Source organism: Somniosus microcephalus, chromosome 7, assembly GCF_052327205.1.
Source record: "Somniosus microcephalus isolate GS21.2 chromosome 7, FLI_Smic_1.0, whole genome shotgun sequence".
Taxonomy (NCBI): Eukaryota; Metazoa; Chordata; class Chondrichthyes; order Squaliformes; family Somniosidae; genus Somniosus; species Somniosus microcephalus.
The window spans coordinates 79,579,447-79,601,164 of NC_140993.1; the positions used below are offsets into that span (position 1 = coordinate 79,579,447).

Sequence of the window (21,718 nt, forward strand, 5' to 3'; positions counted from 1 at the left end):
CCTTTAAGAAGCTCCTTAATACCTATCTCTTTGACCAAGCTTTTGGTCACCTGCCTAATTTCTCCTTATGTGGCTAGGTGTCAAATTTTTTATCTTTTAATATTCCTGTGAAGCGTCTTGGGACGTTTTACTACGTTAAAGGCACTATATAAATACAAGTTGTTGTTGTTGTAAACCTCTCTGCCTCTCTACCTCTCTTTCTTCCTTTAAGACTCTCCTTAAAACCTACCTCTTTGACCAAGCTTTTGGCCATCTGCCCTAATTTCTCCTTATGTGGCTTGGTGTCAAATTTTTGTCTTATAACCCCCAATGTGAAGCGCCTTGGGACGCTTTACTACATTAAAGGCGCTATATGAATACAAGCTATTGTTGTTGAAATACTCAGCAGATCAGGCAGCATCTGTGGAGCGAGAAATATTTTCAGTTTGATGACCTTTCAAAGGTTCTGATGAAAGGACATCGACCTGAAATGTCAACTCTGTCTCTCTCTCCACAGATGCTGTTGAGTATTTCCAGCACTTTCTGGTTTTATTTCAGATTTTCAGCATTCGCTGTATTTTGCTTTTGTCTAAGAATATAAATATTCACTTTAATATTGTATCTCATACATATGCATTTTGGAAACTGGAAATATTACTGGCAGTGTTTTTCTCAATCTAAAGGAAAATCACAAAATTATGCAGGAAATATTATTTTAAAATGCTTAATTTAAAAGGAAGGAAAAACATTAATTGGGTTAAATAGGTCTCATTAACTGACTAATAATTTGATAATAATTCTGATAGAATTTAACTGGAGATCATTGAGCTATTAATCAGCTCAGAATTTTTTTGATACATCAATACTTAGAATTTGAAATCAAACAGGCTTTTCTTTTGGTGAATACTTAAAAGAGAAAAGCACTCAAACCATACTTTATATAATAAATATTTTAGGAAGTTTACCTGTAGAGTACCTCCAGTTACTTTTTCCCAATTAAGAAAATAACCACGTGCATCGTATTTGGCAATAACAAACTGTAGTTCCATACGCTGTAAGCAGTAAAACATAAATGATAAAGAACAAGGAACAAGAAATCACAATCACAGTTTACAACACTTGCTTGTGTTTAAGTTTGAAGGTACCATGCATTAGAGCTTAGCACTTGGACAAGTATCAGCTGATCGAAGTGAACCAGCTTGATTTGTGAAGGGGAGGACATGTCTGACTAATCCAGTTGACTTTTTTAAGGAGGCCAATAGCATGGTGGATAGAGGAATGTCTATGGATGTTGTTTATATGGACTTCCAGAAGACAGGGAATGCGATACGCAAGACAACAACAACAGCAACGTGTATTTATATAGCGCCTTTAACGTAGTAAAACATCCCAAGGTGCTTCACAGGAGCGTTATCACACAAAATTTGACACCGAGCCACATAAGGAGAAATTAAGGCAGATGATCAAAAGCTTGGTCAAAGAGCCAGGTGTTAAGCAGTGTCTTAAAGGAGGAAAGAGAGGTAGAGAGGCGGAGAGGTTTAGGGTTGGCCACTTATCAGCCCAAGCCTGTATGTCGTCCAGGTCCTGCTGCATGTGGGCATGGGCTGTTTCATTTAGCGATTAAAATTGGGGATGCACAAGAGGCCAGAACTAGAAGAGTGCAGAGATCTCGAAGGCTTGTAGGGCTGGAGAAGATTACAGAGATAGGGAGGGGCCATGGAGGGATTGAAAACAAGAAGGAGGATTTTTAAATTGAGGTGCTGTCGGTATTTAAGACTATTAATATACTACTAACTGACCTACTATGACATTGCTCATGAATAAAAATAATGATGTACCTTTTTGTAACTGTGGCCGCGAATTTGCCGGTGCTCAGAGGGTGGGTTTGGAGACGGGTCGAGAGTAAAAATCTAAATGATTGACAGCGGCTTGCAAACCTGCCGCCATCCTGCCTCCAAGCTACTTTACCAAGTGTCGGGTCTGCGAGTCCCGATCAGACCCAACACCAAACGGCAGGAGAGGCACTTAAGGCAGTTAACAGCTTGTTAACTGCCTTGATAATCTTATTTTAACTGCCTATTCCGATTTTGGAACATTTTCTGCGTGTTGCCCGTCGTCCGACAAACACGCCAGCTGCATTGTGCCGGGTTGTTGGCAGCTGCTGCAGCACCTTAAAAGTGGTCCTACAACATGGCTGAGTTGTAGATGTCACAACTTAGTGCTTTGAGGTTTTGGGAAACAGTTTGCAACTCTACTGATCTTGTGAGTGTTCAAGCAGAAATCCATCTGCAGGGTGACCTCCTTGGAATATCCTCTGGCCGCTTTGACTGAGCGCTTGCAACCTCTATTCCTCAACTGAGATATATACCAGCGGAATGGGAACCATTTATATCGTCTCATCCTGGTTGTCAGATTTGGAGGAAGAGCAGCCTCGGCAGCAGCACAACCAGGCACAACAGCAGCACTGAGCAGGTGCTCTGCTTTGCCACTCTGGCTGGCTTCACACAGGTGCAGGGCTTCATCGACTGCACACATGTGGCCATCAGGGCACCCCATCATTACCCAGGAGTGTTTGTGAACCGCAAAGGGTTTCCACTCCCTCAATGGTTTGCAACAATAGAAAGATCATCATGCATGTGTGTGCCAAATTCCCTGGCAGCTGTCATGAATCTTTTGTCCTGTGCCAGTCCACCCTCCCTTAGCTCTTCACATCCTCAGAGGCTGGAGGCTCCTCTGAGGAGAAGCAAAAGATAGGAAGGAGAAAAACAAAAGTGGCAGTCAGAGAAATCAACGGTTTAAATCAAACGTGGCCACAATAAATAATAATTCTAATAGGTCTAAGAGCGTTAAAAAAACAAGCCTGAAGGCTTTGTGTCTTAATGCGAGGAGCATTTGTAATAAGGTGCATGAATTGGCTGCGCAAATAGAGGTAAACGAATATGATTTGGTTGGGATTACGGAAACGTGCCTCAAGGATGGCCAAGACTGGGAACTCAACATCCAGGGGTATTCGATATTCAGGAAAGATAGGCAAAAAGGAAAGGGAGGTGGGGTAGCATTACTGGTTAAAGAAGGGATTAATACAATTGTAATGAAGGATATTAGCTCTGATGATGTGGAATCTGTATGGGTAGAATTGAGAAATACTAAGGGGAAAAAAACATTAGTGGGAGTGGTATATAGACCTCCAAACAGTAAGGCGGAGGTTGGGGATGGCATTAATTAAAAGGGAAATTAAAGAAGCGTGCAATAAGGGCACAGCAGTCATCATGGGTGACTTTAATCTACATATAGCTAACCAAATTAGTAACAATACTGTGGAGGAGGAGTTCCTGGAGTGTTTACGGGATGGTTTCCTGGACCAATATGTCGAGGAACCAACCAGAGATCAGGCCATCTTAGGCTGGGTATTATGTAACGAGAAAGGATTAATTAGCAATCTTGTTGTACGAGGCCCCTTGGGTCAGAGCGATCATAATATGATCGAATTCTTCATTAAGATGGAGAATGAAGTAGCTGACTCAGAGACAAGGGTCCTCAATTTAAATAAAGGAAACTACGATGGTCTGAGGAGCGAGTTGGGTAGTATTGATTGGGGAATGTCACTCAAAGGGTTGACGGTGGATAGGCAATGGCAAACAGGATGAGCTACAGAATTTGTTCATCCCAGTTTGGCATAAAAATAAAACAAAAAAGGTGACTCAACCGTGGCTAACAAGGGAAATTAGGGATAGCATAAGATCCAAGGAGAGGACATATAAATTGGCTAGAAAAAGCAATAATCCTGAGGATTGGGAGCAGTTTAGGAGTCAACAAAGGAGGATAAAGGGATTAATTAAGAAAGGGAAAATAGAATATGAGAGTAAGCTAGTAGGGAACATAAAAACTGACTGTAAAAGCTTTTATAGATATGTGAAGAGAAAAAGATTGGTGAAGTCAAGCGTAGGTCCCTTACAGTCAGAATCAGGGGAATTTATAATGGGAAACAAGGAAATGGCAGACCAACTAAATACATACTTTGGTTCTGTCTTCACAAAGGAGGACACAAATAACCTCCCAGAGATGCCGGGGAACATAGGGTCTGATGAAAGGGAGGAACTGAAAGAAATCAGTATTTGTAGGGAAATGGTGTTAGGAAAATTGATGGGACTGAAGGCCGATAAATCCCCAGGGCCTGATGGTCTACATCCCAGGGTACTTAAGGAGGTGGCCCTAGAGATAGTAGATGCATTGCTGGTCATCTTCCAGAACTCAATAGACTCTGGAACGGTACCCATGGATTGGAGGGTAGCTAATGTTACCCCACTATTCAAAAAAGGTGGTAGAGAAAAAGCGGGGAATTATAGACCGGTAAGCCTGACATCGGTGGTGGGGAAAATGCTAGAGTCTATTATAAAAGATGTAATAGCAGAGCACTTGGAAAGCAGTGACAGGATCGGACAAAGTCAACATGGATTTACGAAAGGTAAATCATGCTTGACTAATCTACTGGAATTTTTTGAGGATGTAACTGGTGAAATAGATAAGGGAGAACCAGTGGACGTGGTGTATTTGGACTTTCAGAAGGCTTTCGATAAGGTCCCACATAGGAGATTAGCGTGCAAAATTAAGGCACATGGGATTGGGGGCAAGGTATTGACTTGGATAGAGAACTGGTTGGCGGACAGAATGCAAAGAGTTGGAATAAACGGGTCGTTTTCCGAGTGGCAGACAGTGACTAGTGGGGTACCGCAAGGATCGGTCCTAGGACCCCAGCTGTTCACAATATATATTAATGATCTGGACAAGGGAATTGGATGTAATATCTCCAAATTTGCAGACGACACAAAGCTGGGTGGGAGGGTAAGCTGTGAGGAGGATGTCGTGAAACTCCAATACGATTTGGACAGGTTGGGTGATTGGGCAGAAACATGGCAAATGCACTATAATGTGGATAAATGTGAGGTTATCCACTTTGGTGGCAAAAACAGGAAGGCAGATTATTATTTGAATGGCAATAGATTGGGAGAAGGGGAAGTGCAAAGAGACCTGGGTGTTATTGTGCACCAGTCGCTGAAGGTAAGCATGCAGGTGCAGCAGGCGGTTAGGAAGGCAAATGGTATGTTGGCCTTCGTAGCAAGAGGGTTCGAGTACAGGAACAAGGATGTCTTGCTACAGTTGTACAGGGCCTTGGTGAGACTGCACCTTGAGTATTGTGTGCAGTTTTGGTCACCTTACCTGAGGAAGGACGTTCTTGCCATGGAGGGAGTGCAGCGAAGATTCACCAGGCTGATACCTGGGATGGCAGGAATGACGTATGAGGAGAGATTGTGTCGATTCGGCTTATACTCACTGGAGTTTAGAAGATTGAGAGGGGGTCTCATCGAAACCTATAAAATTCTGTCAGGTCTGGACAGACTAGATGCAGGAAGGATGTTTATGATGGCCGGGGAGTCCAGAACCAGGGGTCATAGTCTAAGGATAAGGGGTAAGCCATTTAGGACTGAAATGAGGAGGAATTTCTTCACCCAGAGAGTGGTGAACCTGTGGAATTCTCTGCCACAGAGGGCGGTGGAGGCCAGTTCATTAAATATATTCAAGAAAGAATTGGATATATTTCTTGAGGCTAAAGGGATCAAGGGATATGGGGAGAAGGCAGGGACAGGGTACTGAATTTGGATGATCAGCCATGATCTCATTGAATGGCGGAGCAGGCTCGAAGGGCCGAACGGCCTACTCCTGCTCCTATCTTCTATGTTTCCTTATTTCTTCCTCCTCCGACTGGACAGCGGCGGTGGGGGGGGGGGCGGTGGGCGGCGGGGGCTCTTAATGAACGTGTGAGAGAGTAAAGAGATGATTTAGAAATGTTATATTAAGAATGGGTAACAATACCATTATGGACATTGTAGTGTATGTAACTGTTCTACCTTTAAGAGAACTATTGTATGTAACCGTCCACCTTTAAGAGAACTATTTTAGGTGTGGCACTACTTTATCCTGGCTGCTGTATACTGTAATACCGACCGTGACCACACCGGTATATAAGTGCCGTGGCAGAATTTATTGGGCAGATTCGCCCTGACCTTCGAATAGTAAAGTCCTGTTAAAGTTACTCTTGTAGTCTGTGTATTACTTCGCTATACAACCCACAGACTTTACAGTGGCGACGAGTTCGATCTTACCCTGCGGCAACAATACTTCTGAAGAAGTAAACGAGCGTCGAGAAGAGGCACCCGCCCTCGTCGTTTTGCTGAGAGAAAACTCGAGTCTGCAGACCAAGAAAGGAGGAAGATTTCAAACACGAAGTCTTCCATCAGCAACAGGCACGGATTGTCCCTTCTGCCACGGTGGTGAGTGAGCCGATCAACACGAGAAGCAAGTCGGCCACGGTGACTGTGAGTAAAGGGAAAATAGAAACAAATAAACGGAGGATAAGGGCGGTGCACTCGACCACGGTCGAGGGGGAAAGGAGCCGGACAGAAGTCGGGCCCAGAGGCGCTGAGACTGGGGCAGCGTGGAGCAGAAGCCGCGGTACAAGCGGGCTGGGGAGCGTCGTGAGACGACTAGACCGCGACGGCGAAAAAGGCCGGACAAATACCGCGACCACGAGGCGCTGCGACCGGGATCGTAAGGCGCGGGAAGATATAAACATAAATAAGCCACGGAGAACTCAGCCGCAGCCGGGGAGGAAAGCACCGGACTGCGAGAGGGCTGGGAGGCGCGATTGGAGCGAAAAAGGCCGGGCACCTACCGAGGCCGCGAGGCGCTGCGACCGGGATCATAAGGCGCGGAGGCAATAAATAAATAAATAACTAAATAACCCGCGAAGAATCAGCCGCAGCCGGGGAGGAAAGGACCGGACTGCGGGGGGTCTGGGAGAGGCGTTTAAAGCCGCTGAGGGAGAGCCACGCGAGCGGGAGAGACAGAGCCCGAGAGAGAGCGAGCGAGAGCCGCGCGAGCGGGAGAGACAGAGCCCGAAAGAGAGACCGAGCGAGGTTCCGGCCAGCGGCTTGCAGCAGCTGCCGTGAAGGACCAGGAGCTGGATCTGTCCGACGCCAACTGGTTGTCCCCAGCGCCGGTTGCCCCTGCCGAAAAGAAGAAGGCGGGGGGGGAACAAGGAACGCGATCGGCTTTTCTAGCGCGCGCTTCAGAATAAACTGAAGCCGGCGCACAGGCTACAAACCCCGTAAACCAGCGGTCGTCGCCCGAGGGCAAAGCTTACCCCTCCCACCAGAGGAAGAAGTCAGGAGCGGGAAACCGCCATTTTGCCAGTAGGGGGGGAAGAAGACAAGCGCGGGAAACCGCCATTTTGCCAGTAGGCGGGGAAGAAGACAAGCGCGGGAAACCGCCATTTTTGGAAAAAAAAAGAAAAAGTTAAAAAGTTAAAGAGAAATCCTGTTGTTTCGCAGAAAGATATTGGGAGATAGTGAAGGTGCCTAAGCATGGTAACATCAACAACTTCGATGCCGAGGTGGAAGATTGGGCCACGTACGTAGAACGTATCGAGATATATTGTGAGGCCAATAAAATAGAAGATGATGATAAAGCTATAACCTTGCTAAACTCGATGGGCGCGAAGACATACAGGTTATTGAAGCATCTTCTATCACCAGCTAAACTGGCGGATCAGACTTTCGATAATATTGTTGCTGTTCTGAAGGATCACTTGAACCCCACACTGCTGATGTTGGCGGAACGATTCAAATTTTATGCGAGAACGCAACGGAAAGAGGAAAGCAACGCGGAATACTTGGTCTAACTGCGTAGATTAGCGAAATACTGCCAGTTTGGAGGAAATCTGACAGAGGCATTGCGAGACAAGTTCGTGTGCGGGTTGTCGAAGGAAGGAACGCAAAAGCGACTGCTCGAAGAGAACGACCTTACACTTGAGAGGGCTGTTCTTATTGCAGCATCACACGAAGCCGCAGCGAAAGGAACTGCGGAAATGCAGCTAAAGGCAGCGGTACTCAGTGTGGATCAAATTACTTCGGGTACAACGAAATGTTATCGTTGTGGGAAGACAACACACGATCAGAACCAATGCTGGTTTAAAAACCAGGAATGTAGAAAATGTGGCAAACTGGGTCACATAGCTAAAGTATGCCGGTCAGGGAAGAAGACCAACAACCAAAGAAAACCATCACAGGAAAAGTACAACAAAGTACACAAGGTGGCTGAGAAGAGTTCAGATGAACCGAATTCGGATTCAGACCCAAACGGCCAGGAACTGGGTAGTCTGAGAATTCACAATGTGAGTAAGGAAGCTGACCTACAAACTATCTGGGTCATGCTAAAAATAGCCGGAGTCCAAGTAAAAATGGAGTTGGACACTGGATCAGCCCTATCAGTCATAGATCGAAGGGATTACAACCGGCTATTCTCACATATACCCTTGAGAGATACCAAGTTCGTATTGCAGACATACATGGGGCATAAAGTATACCCCATGGGAAAGATAAGAGTCAAGGTGAGAGACAGGGGCAAAGAACACCCAGGAATGGACTTATATGTACTACCTGAGGGAGGACCACCACTTCTAGGACGGGAGTGGATCAAGAAAATAGACATGGAATGGCATTACCTAAAAGCAATAACGAGTGAGGACTCGGTGCGGACAATCAGCTCAGACTCTGAAATGGATGACGATAAGTCCAGCCCAAGTATGAAAGACAAGGCTAAAATGGACTTGCTGACTAAGGTTGGAAAAACGAAGGCGTGCATAAAGGCTTATGCTCCAGAGGAGAACAAAGTTTCAGAACAGAACTCCACTGAACAACAACAACATAGTTTGACAGAGAATTCTAAGTCTGTTCAGTTTACAGACATATACATTACTGAGGAACACCGAGCTCGAACTCAAACTTATTTCAAATTACGACAGCAATTAGAGCAATTGAGTTGCCGTCTCGAACAAGAGATGAAAGCAATGAAAAAGTTCTATGACACCGAATGGGAGAATCTGGAAAGACAACAGAAGCAGCTGAGGGAGAAAAGGGAGCAGGAGCACACAAACCGTCTGCGAGAGGAGGCCAAACGAATCAAAGCTGATTCGGTTTCTGAAGGTGTGTGCTCTAATCTGGTGGAACAAGATGTGCAGCAACTGAAGGCGCTTGTTAGCAGGTTGCAGGCAGAAAAGGCTGATTTGGTCGACATGACTTCCGAGCTCCTACTGAAGTTGGGTGCAGCATCACCGGACGATTCATTTGTGGAAATTCGAATGGTGGAGGCTGCGGATGATGGCAAAGTAGAAACAGCAAAGGAGCCCCAGGGCAAGTTTATAAACAGCCCTGCAGCTAATGGGAAACGGACGATGGCAGAAGAGTTAACAGTCAGCCAACTTCTTCATATGCTGAGGGACAAGACCCTGAAATGGGAAAAACTTGAACACGAGCCTCAATCTTCAAAGAAAAGGGGTTCGGAACTCTCAAAGGTTATTGAAATAGCTGAGGTGGCAACACAGACTGAGAAGACTGCAGCAGAGCCGCTCTTGGATGCCGAAAGTACGCTGCCTCACGTCAATGCAGAACAACAGAATGCTGAAACAGCTACTTCAGTAGAGGGATTGAATGGTCCGATCAATCAATCTCCGAATGAAGTTGAAGTATTGAAATCACAAATGAGGTCATTAGTAAAAGACTTGCAGGAAGCCCAGAAAAAGCGGGATGAAGCTGAACGCATGATGAAGTCTCTTCAGGACAGATGTCGGGATTTAGAACAAAAGTCGGCTAACGTTCAGCTGGGCAAGGAGGAAATAGAAGACCCTCCCGCTGGCTTAGCTCAGGACGACACCGAATATTACCATGACCTGTTGAGCGACACCGAATATTACGAGGACCTGTTCTGCCCAGCTTGTGATGAAAACTCCCAAAGTGCAGAAACCTTGATGAATCACAAAAAGTCTAAGGAACATCGGGAGATGGTGGCGCTACTACGGGAGGAACTGTGCAGGCAGCTGGCAGCTGACAATGGAGCCCCGAGAGTCTCCAAGAAGCAGAAAAGGAAAAGACGAAGCAGAAGATGATGATCATCTGGACCATCATCATCACTATTAGATCACGCACGGGGTCCCTGCGAACGGAGCCAAATCAGTTTGGAAGTAGAAAACTTCCCAAGGTACTCAAGTTTTACAAGCCAACAATGCTGGTTCAGAAGGACGGAAGTTCAAGCTGTTAAGTCCAGTGAAGGACTATTGGATGAGTCACTCCAGCAACGTGAACCGACTCCACCACGGGGAACTGCTGCACCACTGAGGCATTGTCAGGACCGAGTCAAGAAGCACGGAAGGCGCATCCACCGAGATTGAATCTGTGAACTGTTTCCCGCAGAGACTAAATCTATGAACTGTTTCCCGCAGAGACTGAATCTGTGAACTGTTTCCGCAGAGATTACATCTGTGAACTGTTTTAACATAAAGTTGGATATATGTTAGGAGGTTATGTTTAATGGGGAATAAGTATGTTGTAAGCTAAAAAGGGAGGATTGTAGTGTATGTAACTGTTCTACCTTTAAGAGAACTATTGTATGTAACCGTCCACCTTTAAGAGAACTATTTTAGGTGTGGCACTACTTTATCCTGGCTGCTGTATACTGTAATACCGACGGTGACCACACCGGTATATAAGTGCTGTGGCAGAATTTATTGGGCAGATTCGCCCTGACCTTCGAATAGTAAAGTCTGTTAAAGTTACTCTTGTAGTCTGTGTATTACTTCGCTATACAACCCACAGACTTTACAGACATAATGAACATTCATTGGTTGCTGACATCAGTCCCCATATGAGTGACTGCTGTATGCCATGTGGCTGCATGAGATGTAATTCTGTCACAGGTTGCTGAGAGGTCCCCCTCTCTCCATCTCCTACCGCCAGCAGCTCCTCAACTCCTGACACCTACAGGGCCAACTCCTCTGCTCCTGTCAAAGTGCCGGATGATGGAGGGCCACCTCCAGTTCTCTCCTCTCCCTGTTGTGTGTTCGCTTCTCCTGCAAGGAGGGAAAGAAGAGAAGTCTGAGTGAGAGTAATGGCATGAGTGTAAGGAATGTGTGGGTTATATCTGTAGAGGATGATTATGAGGGAGTGTGGTGCCAATGCCAAAGTGCCAATGTCAAATGGCCTCCTTGCTTGGTGTTAGTTGGTATTCTTGCATTAGGATGAGGGCGAGTGTGAGGGGTGGTTAGTCAGAGGGGGATGCGAGTATATACATAGAGAGAGAGGGATGGGTGGACATGCAAGGTATGTTGGTGTAAGTAATGATGTGCAGGAGCAGGCTTGGGAAGGCTGAGTGATGGGGATGCGGTGACAGGCACAGCAGGATGAAGGTGAGTGTGGCTTTGCACTCACCTTTCCTGATCGCATGAGATCATTGAAGCATTTCCGGCACTGCGCCCAGGTCCGCCTCACCACATCCATGCTGTTCACCTCCTCTGCAATTTGGAGCCAGGCTCTTTTTGTCCCCTGGGGAGGTCTTTTCCACTCATCAGCAGGGAAGAGGACCTCCCTGCGTGCTCTGACTCCCTCTACAAGAATATGTAGTGAGTCATCTGAAAACCTGGGTGCAGCCCTCTGTCTTTGTGAAGCTATCTTTGCAAGTCTTAGCAATAACCAGATCATGATATATCATCCCTGCACACTCCTAGATGAAAGTTCAAATGCGATGTGGCCAAGGCTGTGAGGGTGCCAGTCAGTTCCTTCTGTAGCCTCTAGATGGCACCTTCACTTGTTTGGCTCTAGCCCTTTGTTAATTGTTCCTAGCCTCCTGTGTTAATTCTTAACGGCCTGTTAGCTGTTCATGGGTTTCACCTGGTTTTCTTGGTATATAAGTTCTGTGGTTGCTTCTCTCCTTGCTTAGTCCTAACCGGGTAACCGGGGACTAGCCTTTGCTCTGTGGCTCCTGGCTTTAACTAGCTGGTTGCCATGGTTCTCTCGAGCTCTGTATTTAAGATGTATCTCGAGCTCTGTATTTAAGGTGTATCTCGAGCTCTGTATTTAAGATGTATCTCGAGCTCTGTATTTAAGGTGTATCTCGAGCTCTGTATTTAAGATGTATCCCGAGCTCTGTATTTAAGGCGTATCTCGAGCTCTGTATTTAAGATGTATCTAAGTCTGTGTTCTTGTTGTTCTTAGTCTTGATAAGGTGCTGGGCTGGACTAGCGTGTTGCCATGTTGGCGCTTGTCTTGAGCTCATTGATAAGCCTGTTACCCCTGTGGCAGCCCCTTGTGATAGCTTGTCTCGAGTCTCGTCTCGGCAAGCTGGTTGCGCTTGTGGTAAGCTTATCCCAGCTCAGTTTGGACAAGTAGGTTGCCTCATGGAAGCTGTCCTGAGTTCCTATTCTTGACTAGCTGTTTTGTAACTTGTCTCGAGTTCTATGTATATTGTTGTGTTCCTTGTATGAATCTAGTTATGTGTGAATCTAGTAAAGTACCTTAAAGATTGTCTACCTGCCTCTAGCCTGGTTTCTGCACTTGGGTCCAGAACCTACCTTGCCCGGAGAGCACGGCCCCGTATCTTCACGGCCCCGTGGCTCCCCAACCCCGTGACAAAGGCTGCTTTAAATATCCTCGCTGGAAATTAGTCATCGATGACATCATCAGGCCCACACCATTTAATAGGGCCAGGAACGTGCAGGCCTGCCTTAACTGAAAGTCGTTCTGAGGAGCAGGATGATAAGAAGAATGCAGTTCCGACCTGCCTAGGTAAGGAAAAATCCGGCCATTGTGTGTGACTGTCTGTCTTGAAATAAGGAATAATTGTCAATAATTGTAGAAAATATGAATAATGTAGATTTTGTATTTTAGGTCAATTAGTGGGCTTATTTATGTGTTTTATAATTAAGTAGAGGGAATGTTATGTAGAAGGAATTGTTTTAATTACTTGATTTCCCTGGATGCTTATGGAAAATTACATGATATGCTATTTTATATTATGTAATGTACAATATTACAAGGTGTCAACTGTGGCTTAATTGGTAGCACTCTCACTTCTGAGTGAGAAGATTGTGGGTTCAAGTCCCACTCCACAGACTTGATCAAAAAAATTTAAGTTGACACTCCAGTGCAGTAATTAAGGAGTACAAACTCCATTCCCTGACCACTGTTTCCATCCCTGGCAACTGTCTTAAGCTGAGCAAGACCAATCGCAACCTTGGTTTTGTGTTTGAACCTGAGACGAGTTTCTGACCACATATCCACTCCATCACCAAGACTGCCTACTTCTAGTCCGTAACATCGCTCGATTCCGACCCTGCCTCAGCTCATCTGCTGCTGAAACCCTCATGCATGCCTTTGTTGCCTCTAGACTTGACTACTCCAATGTTCTGCTGGTTGGCCTTCTACCTTCCACCCTACATAAACTTGTGCTCATCCAAAATTCTGCTGCCCGTATCTTAACTCGCTCCAAATCTCGCTCACCCATCACCCATATGCTTGCTGACCTTCACTGGCTCCCGGTCTGACAATGCCTCAATTTTAAAATCCTCATCCTTGTTTTCAAATCCCTCTATGGCCTCGTCCTCTCTATCTCTGTAGCATCCTCCAGCCCTACAACCCTCCGAGATCTCTGCGCTCTTCCAATTCTGGCCTCTTGCACATCCTCAATTTTAACTGCTCCACCATTGGCGGCCGTGCTTTCAGCTGTCTTGGCCCTAAGCTCTGGAATTCCCTGTCTAAACCTCTCTGCCTCTCTCTTCTCTTTTAATATACCCCTTAAAACCTACCTCTTTTATCAAGCTTTTAGTCACCTTTCCTGATATCTCCTTCTGTGGCTCGGTGTCAAAAAATGTTTTTTTATTGATAGCACTCTTGTTAAGCGCCTTGAGACATTTTACTATGTTAAATGCACTATAAAAAATGTCTTTCATGCCATCTTTCAGATGAGATGTTAAACTGAGGCCATGTCTGCCCTCTCAGATGGGCATAAAAGATCCCATGGCAATAATTTGAAGAAGAGCAGGGAAGTTGTCTTGGGGTGTGGAAGCACTGTGATGTTGCTGGTGGGATTTGGAGGATGATTGCTGGGTGTAGGAGTACTGGAGTCATGGGTGCGGGGCGGGGGGGCGTGGTGGGGTGAGTAACACTCTGGCCAGGAGGGAGAGAGGTGGGGAAGAGGGGGAGAGAGAGGGGAAAGAGGGGGGAGAGGGGGAAGGGGAGGGAAATCACCTCACCTCTCCAGGCTCCAACTGTCAGTGTGATCTGGCCAATGTTCTTTCCTCCACAACCGGCTGCATGTAAATGAGCCCCAACCCTCAAAATGGCTCGGGCCTCATAGTGGTAACAATGGGCAGGCTGCAGACACACTCTGGCCACCAACCGCCCATTGTGCGCTTCGAGTTAAAATCCCCCCCTAAGACTTCCTTAATTACTTCTTCCACATGAAGTATTACAAAAAAAGGACTTCTCCAGTAATGAGTTGGGGAAGCCTCTGTTATTTAAAGTGTGTACTGTGCTGTACTGTACTGACAGAATACTGCATTGCCATCGGTGCTGTGTTTTGGAACAGATGTTAAACCGAGGCATGACTGGGAGAATGAAGAGAGGCCACGCAGAACAAGACAAGCCGCTAGAAAAGGGAGGAGGAGGAGGAGGGGGAGAAAGGCACTCAGCTGGAGGTCATATCCGCCAAGGGTCCTCCGTGAACAATTCTCTTACTTCAACTTCAGCAAGGACCAAAAGCTTCACAAAAGAGGTTGTGACTGAAATCTGCCAACTGGTGCAGCCACAACTGCAGCCTCAAAGCAGGTCAAGGACATCATTTTCTGTGGCTCTTAACTTATATGCATCTGGCTCCTTTCAGGCTGCTGTTAGAGATATAAGTAACATCTCGCAGTTTGCAGTGTGCTGCTGTATAAGGGAGGTCACTGAGACTCTCTATACAAAGAGAAACACATTCATCTCATTGCCTCTTGCCAGAGACAAGCAGGCAGAGTGAGCACGAGGGTTTGTACTGATTGAAAGCTTCCCCATGACGAAGAGTGCCATTGAATACACGGACATTGAATGGCCTTGCCAGTGATGCTCACATCCCATGAATGAATTTTTTAAAAATTGCCTTGCATGCTCTTCATCTGCACACGGCCATTTTGATCAACCAAAAGGGATTCCACTCCCTAAACGTACAGCTATGTGCAACTACAGGCAGTGCATCATGCAGGTGAATGCCCGTTGTGCTGCCTCTCCCTCTAACTTAACCTCACTGTATGTATTTAACTTACTTATATATGTATAACCTACCTGTTGGGGCCGTTGCCCCTTTAACTTACCTTTTAGGGCCATTGCCCCTTTAAGACGCGCCTTAGCGTGCTGACGTCACGTCACGTACAACGTAGCGTGCTGACGTCACGGCACGTACGACGTGACGTGCGTGAGGCGGCTGCCGGCCCGACTCGGCCTTCCAGAAAGGCTGCCGGCACAGCCCGGCCTAGCGTCTTTGGCCGCATCTACCAGCCGCCGGGAGCGACGCGATCTTCCGCTCCCGCGGCAAGCATCGGCTCAGCCTGGCCTCCAGCTCCCGCTCCCGACTTCGGCCTCCACGGCCAGAAACGCGACCACGCGCATCACGTGACGCCCCAAGCGCGGACAACGCTACCGAGCGTGATGAGGTCATCACGCTCCCCACAGGACTGCTACGTAGTCCTCGTGGAGCCCTCGCTGGGACACAGACCTACACCACGGTGCTCCTACAGCAGCGCAGGCTCTGGGCAGTTGTATTGTCCCCATGCTTGAGTCTTGGAAATTGTTTGTCTGTAAGTATTTTAGAATGCTATGGATGATTAATGTGCACTGTATGTTGTAGAAAATGTTTAGTTGTAACTTTTCTCTGCCTAGCTGATTAACTAGTAGCTGTATTTTCATACACTATGTACAGGGCTAATTTAAAGAGAATGCCTCCCAGTTTACTAAATGTACTGTGTTGCTCAGGCGTACCTAAATCTGTGTATACATATCAGTTATGCGCCTGTATACTAATGTGTGCTTCCATTTCTGTGTTGTATTTCAGTTTTACAATTAGAATCGTTCAGTAAAGCGTTACAAGAAAAGTCAAGCCTTGTGATTTTATTGGAAGGTATCGAGTTGTTCGCTATCTGTCTAGCTCTGCATAGAAGCGCGTTGCGAGGGCAGAACACCCGTTATCCTGGCAACAGTCATAATTCTTTCATTCTGCGGCAGTCCTCTGTTCCACCTGTATATGAACCACTATGGCAAGTTAAAAGCTGGCTACTGGGCGACAAGGGTTATTGTAGTGTATGTACTTTGCAGAAGGAACTATATTCTGCAGCCCCTGTATACTGCAGTACCAGTAGTGACCACCCCTGTATATAAGCCTGTGTAGTAACTTTTGCATAGTAGTTCCAGGTTGTCTCCACTCAGTAAAGACCTGTTATAACCAACTCCTGCAGTCCGTGTCTCAATTATACACGGACATAATACTGGCGACGAGCAGATCCGAACTTACCTACAGTCTGCACCACCTCATGGGGATCCATCCCTGAAGCGAAGTTATCAGAGGTCGAGGCCAGAAGGAAGAAAGAAAAAATAAAATAAACGAACAGAAGAAACGGGGGTCGACCGTGGGCATCCGCCTCTGATTCATTGGAGTTGAAGATTTGCAGGAGAGGCTGTCGAGAGCGGGGCTTGGTTATCCTGTCGATGGTGTTTCAGCTAATCGGGCTGGTGGCAGGTAGTACACTGATCCTTCCTGGGCTGCGGCGGTCTAGAGCTCGATCGGGTGGCTTTTCAACGGGGCCGAGCAGCGTTGTCGGGAAGAGGAGAGAGAGAGAGGGTGGAGCACACAGGGCGCGGCTGGTGCTATGAAGCCGGGCAGTGTACAGACCCGAGAAGAGGGAGGCAAGTGTCCCGCAGGGTTGCTCCGACGACGGGGAAATAATAAAAATTAGAAGCGCAGAAAGCCGCGAGGAGCTGCAGTTTGCCACGGGAACCGCGGAGAGCGGCGTTAGCAGCAGCGCGGGGGGGAAGTGCGCGAAGACCATAGGGCGTCGCCATCAAGGCATAAAACGCCAGCAACAGCGCTAGCAGCAGCGGAGAAGACAGAAAGCGCGGGAGGCGCCATCTTAATCCAGCGGGGAAGAAGGCAAAGCGCGGGACGCGCCATTTTGTTAAATCGGGGAAGAAGGCAAAGCGCGGGAGGCGCCATCTTAGATTTCCAAGATGCCGAAGACTGGCAATATCACTGCCTTCGATAATGCAATAGAAGACTGGACCACGTATGTGGAAAGAGTCGAGGTATATTGCGAGGCAAACGAAGTAGCCGATGAGAAAAAGGCATCGGTACTACTAAACTTAATGGGCGCAAGAACGTACGGCCTATTGCGGAACCTGATTACTCCAGCCAAACCGAAGGCGAAGAGTTTTAACGAAATTGTTGATATCCTACAGGAACACCTAAATCCTACACCGCTGCTGATAGCAGAAAGATTTAAATTCCACAGGAGAAATCAGCATAAAGATGAGAGCAATGCTGATTACCTTACGGAACTACGCAAGCTATCAAAGCACTGCCAGTTCGGAGCAGGACTGGCAGATACCCTACGGGACAAATTTGTCTGTGGACTCCTGAGTGAAGGAACCCAGAAGAGGTTACTCTCAAAGAAAGAGCTGACACTAGACAAGGCTTTCAGCGTGGCAGTATCGTACGAAGCAGCAGCAAGGGGAGCTGTGGAAATACAGCAAAAGCCACAGGAACACGGCACCCACGAAATGACACGGGGATTTGAAAAATGTTATCGCTGCGGCAGAACAACCCATGACCAGAAGGACTGCTGGTCCAAGGACAAAATATGCAGGCAATGCGGAAAGATGGGACACATTGCATGAGTTTGCAGGTCTGGGAAGAAGACTAACGACAACAAAAAGGCTACTAAGGAACAGTACAGGAAAGTACAAAAGATGACGGACAGTAGTTCCGAAGATCAGATGAGCGATAGTGAATCCGGGAACAAGAGACTAAGCTGTCTCAAACTTCACAACGTAATCGCAAAAGAGGATCACCGAACCATTTGGGTCACCCTCACGATAGCAGGGTCCCAAGTCAAAATGGAATTGGATACAGGATCAGCTCTGACCGTCATGAATCGACGAGACTACGAGCGGCTATTCTCACACATACCCTTGAAAGAGACATCCATTGTCCTGAAGACGTATACGGGGCAAAAAGTATACCCAGAGGAAAAATAAGGGTGCCTGTTGAATACAACGGCAAGGAAATACAGAAATTGTATCTGTACATACTGCAAGATGGTGGACCACTGTTCTTGGGACATGAATGGATCAGAAAGCTAAGTTTAGACTGGCACTCCATTCAGGCACTGACGGTGGCTGGTAAAAAGGATGACGACGTCACTCCTGGACGATTGTAAACAATCTTAGCTAACGCCAAAGAGGTATTTCAACAAGAACTGGGAACTCTTAAAGGCGTAACCGCCTCGATAAAAATAGAAGAGAATGCAATTCCCAAGTTTTTCAAAGCAAGACCGGTACCCTTTGCAATTCGCCCAGCCGTCGAGGCAGAGCTGGAGAATCTGGAGAATGCAGGCATGTTATTTAAGGTAGACTGAAGCGAGTGGGCGACACCCATCGTTCCTGTCATGAAGAAAACGTTAAACAATAAGTCTGAGGGGCCAAGGAAGGTTCGCATCTGTGGGGACTTCAAGGTGACGGTGAACCCAGTCCTTCACACAGTACAATATCCTCTTCCGAGGATAGAAGATATTTTCGCCTCACTATCTGGAGGGAAGCGTTTTACAAAAATTGACCTAGCACAAGCATATTTGCAGATGGAGGTTGAAGAATCCTCTAGGAAGTATCTCACGATAAACACTCACAAAGGTCTTTACCAGTATAATCGACTGGTATTCGGAGTAGCATCAGCTCCGGCGATATGGCAAAGAGCGATGGAACAAGTCCTGCAAGGGATTCCGGGGACTCAGTGTTACTTGGACGACATCCTAGTGACAGGTGAAGATGACAGTGAACACCTTGCCAACCTCGAGCAGGTGCTCACTAGACTAAGAGAACATGGGCTACGAGCCAATCGCCCCAAGTGCGAGTTTTTTAAGAAACAGATATCGTATTGTGGCCACGTGATTGATGAAGAGGGGTTACATAAGTCCCCTGACAAAATTGAAGCGGTAGTAAAGGCTCCAGCGCCTGAAAATGTGTCACAACTGAGGTCATTCCTCGGATTGGTGAATTACTACCATAAGTTTTTGCCGAATTTGTCCACAATTCTGCACCCACTGAACGCCCTACTACAAACGGGAGTAGCATGGAAATGGAGCGATGAATGTAAGCGGGCCTTTCAGAAGAGTAAGGATCTAATCAATTCAAGAGAAGTATTGGCTCACTACAACCCATCACTACCGATAAGACTGGCGTGTGATGCATCTCCCTACGGCATTGGAGTGGTACTGTCACATAAATTCCTTGATGGTTCAGAGAGGCCGATAGCTTTTGCGTCACGCTCGTTAACTTCAGCCGAGCGTAACTACGCCCAGATTGACAGAGAGGCCCTCAGCCTGGTGTGGGGGGTGAAGAAGTTCAATCCCTACCTGCATGGTCAGAAATTTACTCTACTAACTGATCATCAACCTCTTGTCTCCATTTTCAACCCTCAGAAGGGCGTACCGATAATGACAGCACAACGGCTACAGAGGTGGTCCCTTTTCCTAGGGGCACACCAATATGACATCGAGTACAAAGGAACTAAACAGCATGGGAATGCTGATGGATTGTCACGCCTACCGTTGCCAACGGTGGAAGAAGCACCTGCAGTGGATCCAGTGGAGGTATTACACTCGACCATAGTCGAATGTCTCCGTGACGAATGCAAACATAGAAAAGGAAACACGAAATGACCCAACACTCTCCTGGGTCTATGATTTAACGGTGAAGGGATGGCCAGCACATGGCGAACCACTGCTGTCAGCATTCTCGCCGAGAAGAGAACAGCTGTCAGTGTGCAGAGGAACCTTGATGTGTGGATCCAGAGTAGTAATTCCACCCAAATTGAAGGATAGAGTGCTCAATGAGCTTCATGAGGGTCATCTGGGAGGGGTAAAAATGAAGAACTTAGCCAGAGCGTTTGTGTGGTGGCCGGGAATCGATAGAGAAATCGAAGAGATGATCAAGAGCTGTACAGGATGCCAGAAGGTCCAAAACGCCCCACCACAAGCCCCTCTACATCCATGGGAGTGGCCCTCATCTCCATGGCAAAGGGTGCACATTGATTTTGCTGGTCCATTTATGGACTCGATTTTTTTAATTGCGGTGGATGCACATTCAAAGTGGCCAGAGGTAATAAAAATGTCCTCAACCACCACAGAAAAAACTATCACAGTCTTACGAACCATATTCGCCAGAAATGGGCTGCCTGAACAGATTTGCTCCGACAATGGACCACAGTTTGTGTCTGAAGAGTTCCGGAGGTTCTTAAAGAACAATGGTGTTAAGCATTACACATCCGCCCATATCATCCAGCCACCAATGGATTGGCTGAGAGGTTCGTTCAAACATTCAAGAAGGCTATCAAGGCAATGTGTAATGAAGACATACCCCTACAACACAAGGTGGATAACTTCTTGTTTGCCTACCGGAATGCGACACATGCGGTTACCAACCAAACTCCAGCCATGATGTTCTTCAATCGAAGACTACGATGCCGCTTGGATTTGGTTAAGCCAAACATCAGAAGAGATGTGGAGAACAGGCAGTTTCAGAATATGAATGAAAGGCCGACCAGGAGCTTTAAGATAGGTCAACCAGTTTTGGCCCGGGACTACCGCACAGAGACATGGCAGCCAGGAACGATCTGTACACGGCAAGGACCTCTAATGTATACCGTGGACGTTGGAGGGAGCATTGTAAGACGCCATGCTGACCAGATTCTAGAGTCACTGGAAAACGTCAATTCCACACCACAATCCGATACACCTGGTGATGAAACCGAAGTACCAATTGCATCTACCTCAGAATCGGTGATATTGGAAGCAGACGAACCAAACAACGACGTTGATCCCGAATCAACTTTGCCAGAAGAACCTGATACCCCAAAGAGGCGTTATCCAGACAGAATCAGGAAGCCTCCTCAAAGACTGAACTTATAATTGCTTAACTTCAACTTATGTATCTAGCAACTGTAATTGTAATTATGTTATTTAATTATTAATCGAATGTTATGTACTGTTTAGCTAAAAGGGGAGGAATTGTAGTGTATGTACTTTGCAGAAGGAACTATATTCTGCAGCCCCTGTATAATGCAGTACCAGTAGTGACCACCCCAAGCCTGTGTAGTAACTTTTGCATAGTAGTTCCAGGTTGTCTCCACTCAGTAAAGACCTGTTATAACCAACTCCTGTAGTCCGTGTCTCAATTATACACAGACATAATAGTTATCCCCTCATGGCTCATGCCTCAGGTCAGGAACCCATGCACACGTGCACAGTAGGCCTATAATGAGAGCCTTGCTGCCACAAGGAACATTATAGAGTACATCATCGGAATCCTCAAGCAACAATAACGCTGACTGGGCCGGTCTGGAGGAGCCCTGCAGTACCCAGCTGAGCAGGTGTCAAGATCTGTGGTAGTATGCTACATGCTGCACATCCTCGCCATTATGAGGGAACAGCCCTTGCCATCACCTAACTGGTGAGGAGCAGGAGCATGAGGAAGAGGAGGAGGAGGAGGAACTGGAGGAGGAGAAGGAAATGCAAAAGGAAGTGGAAGAACAGGACGAGAAAGGGAGACTGCAATGT

At 46.8% G+C, this 21,718-nt stretch overlaps 1 protein-coding gene across 1 annotated transcript in view; it reads right to left on the reverse strand.

Moving 5' to 3' along the window:
* The window catches only part of tmem67 (transmembrane protein 67), a 495,060-nt gene that overhangs the window by 301,820 nt on the left and 171,522 nt on the right, over window positions 1-21,718 (reverse strand). Inside the window, exon 10 of the mRNA XM_085992667.1 lies at window positions 945-1,031. Within this exon, the coding sequence (XP_085848793.1) occupies window positions 945-1,031 (87 nt within the window). The remainder of the gene's footprint in view (window positions 1-944; window positions 1,032-21,718) is intronic.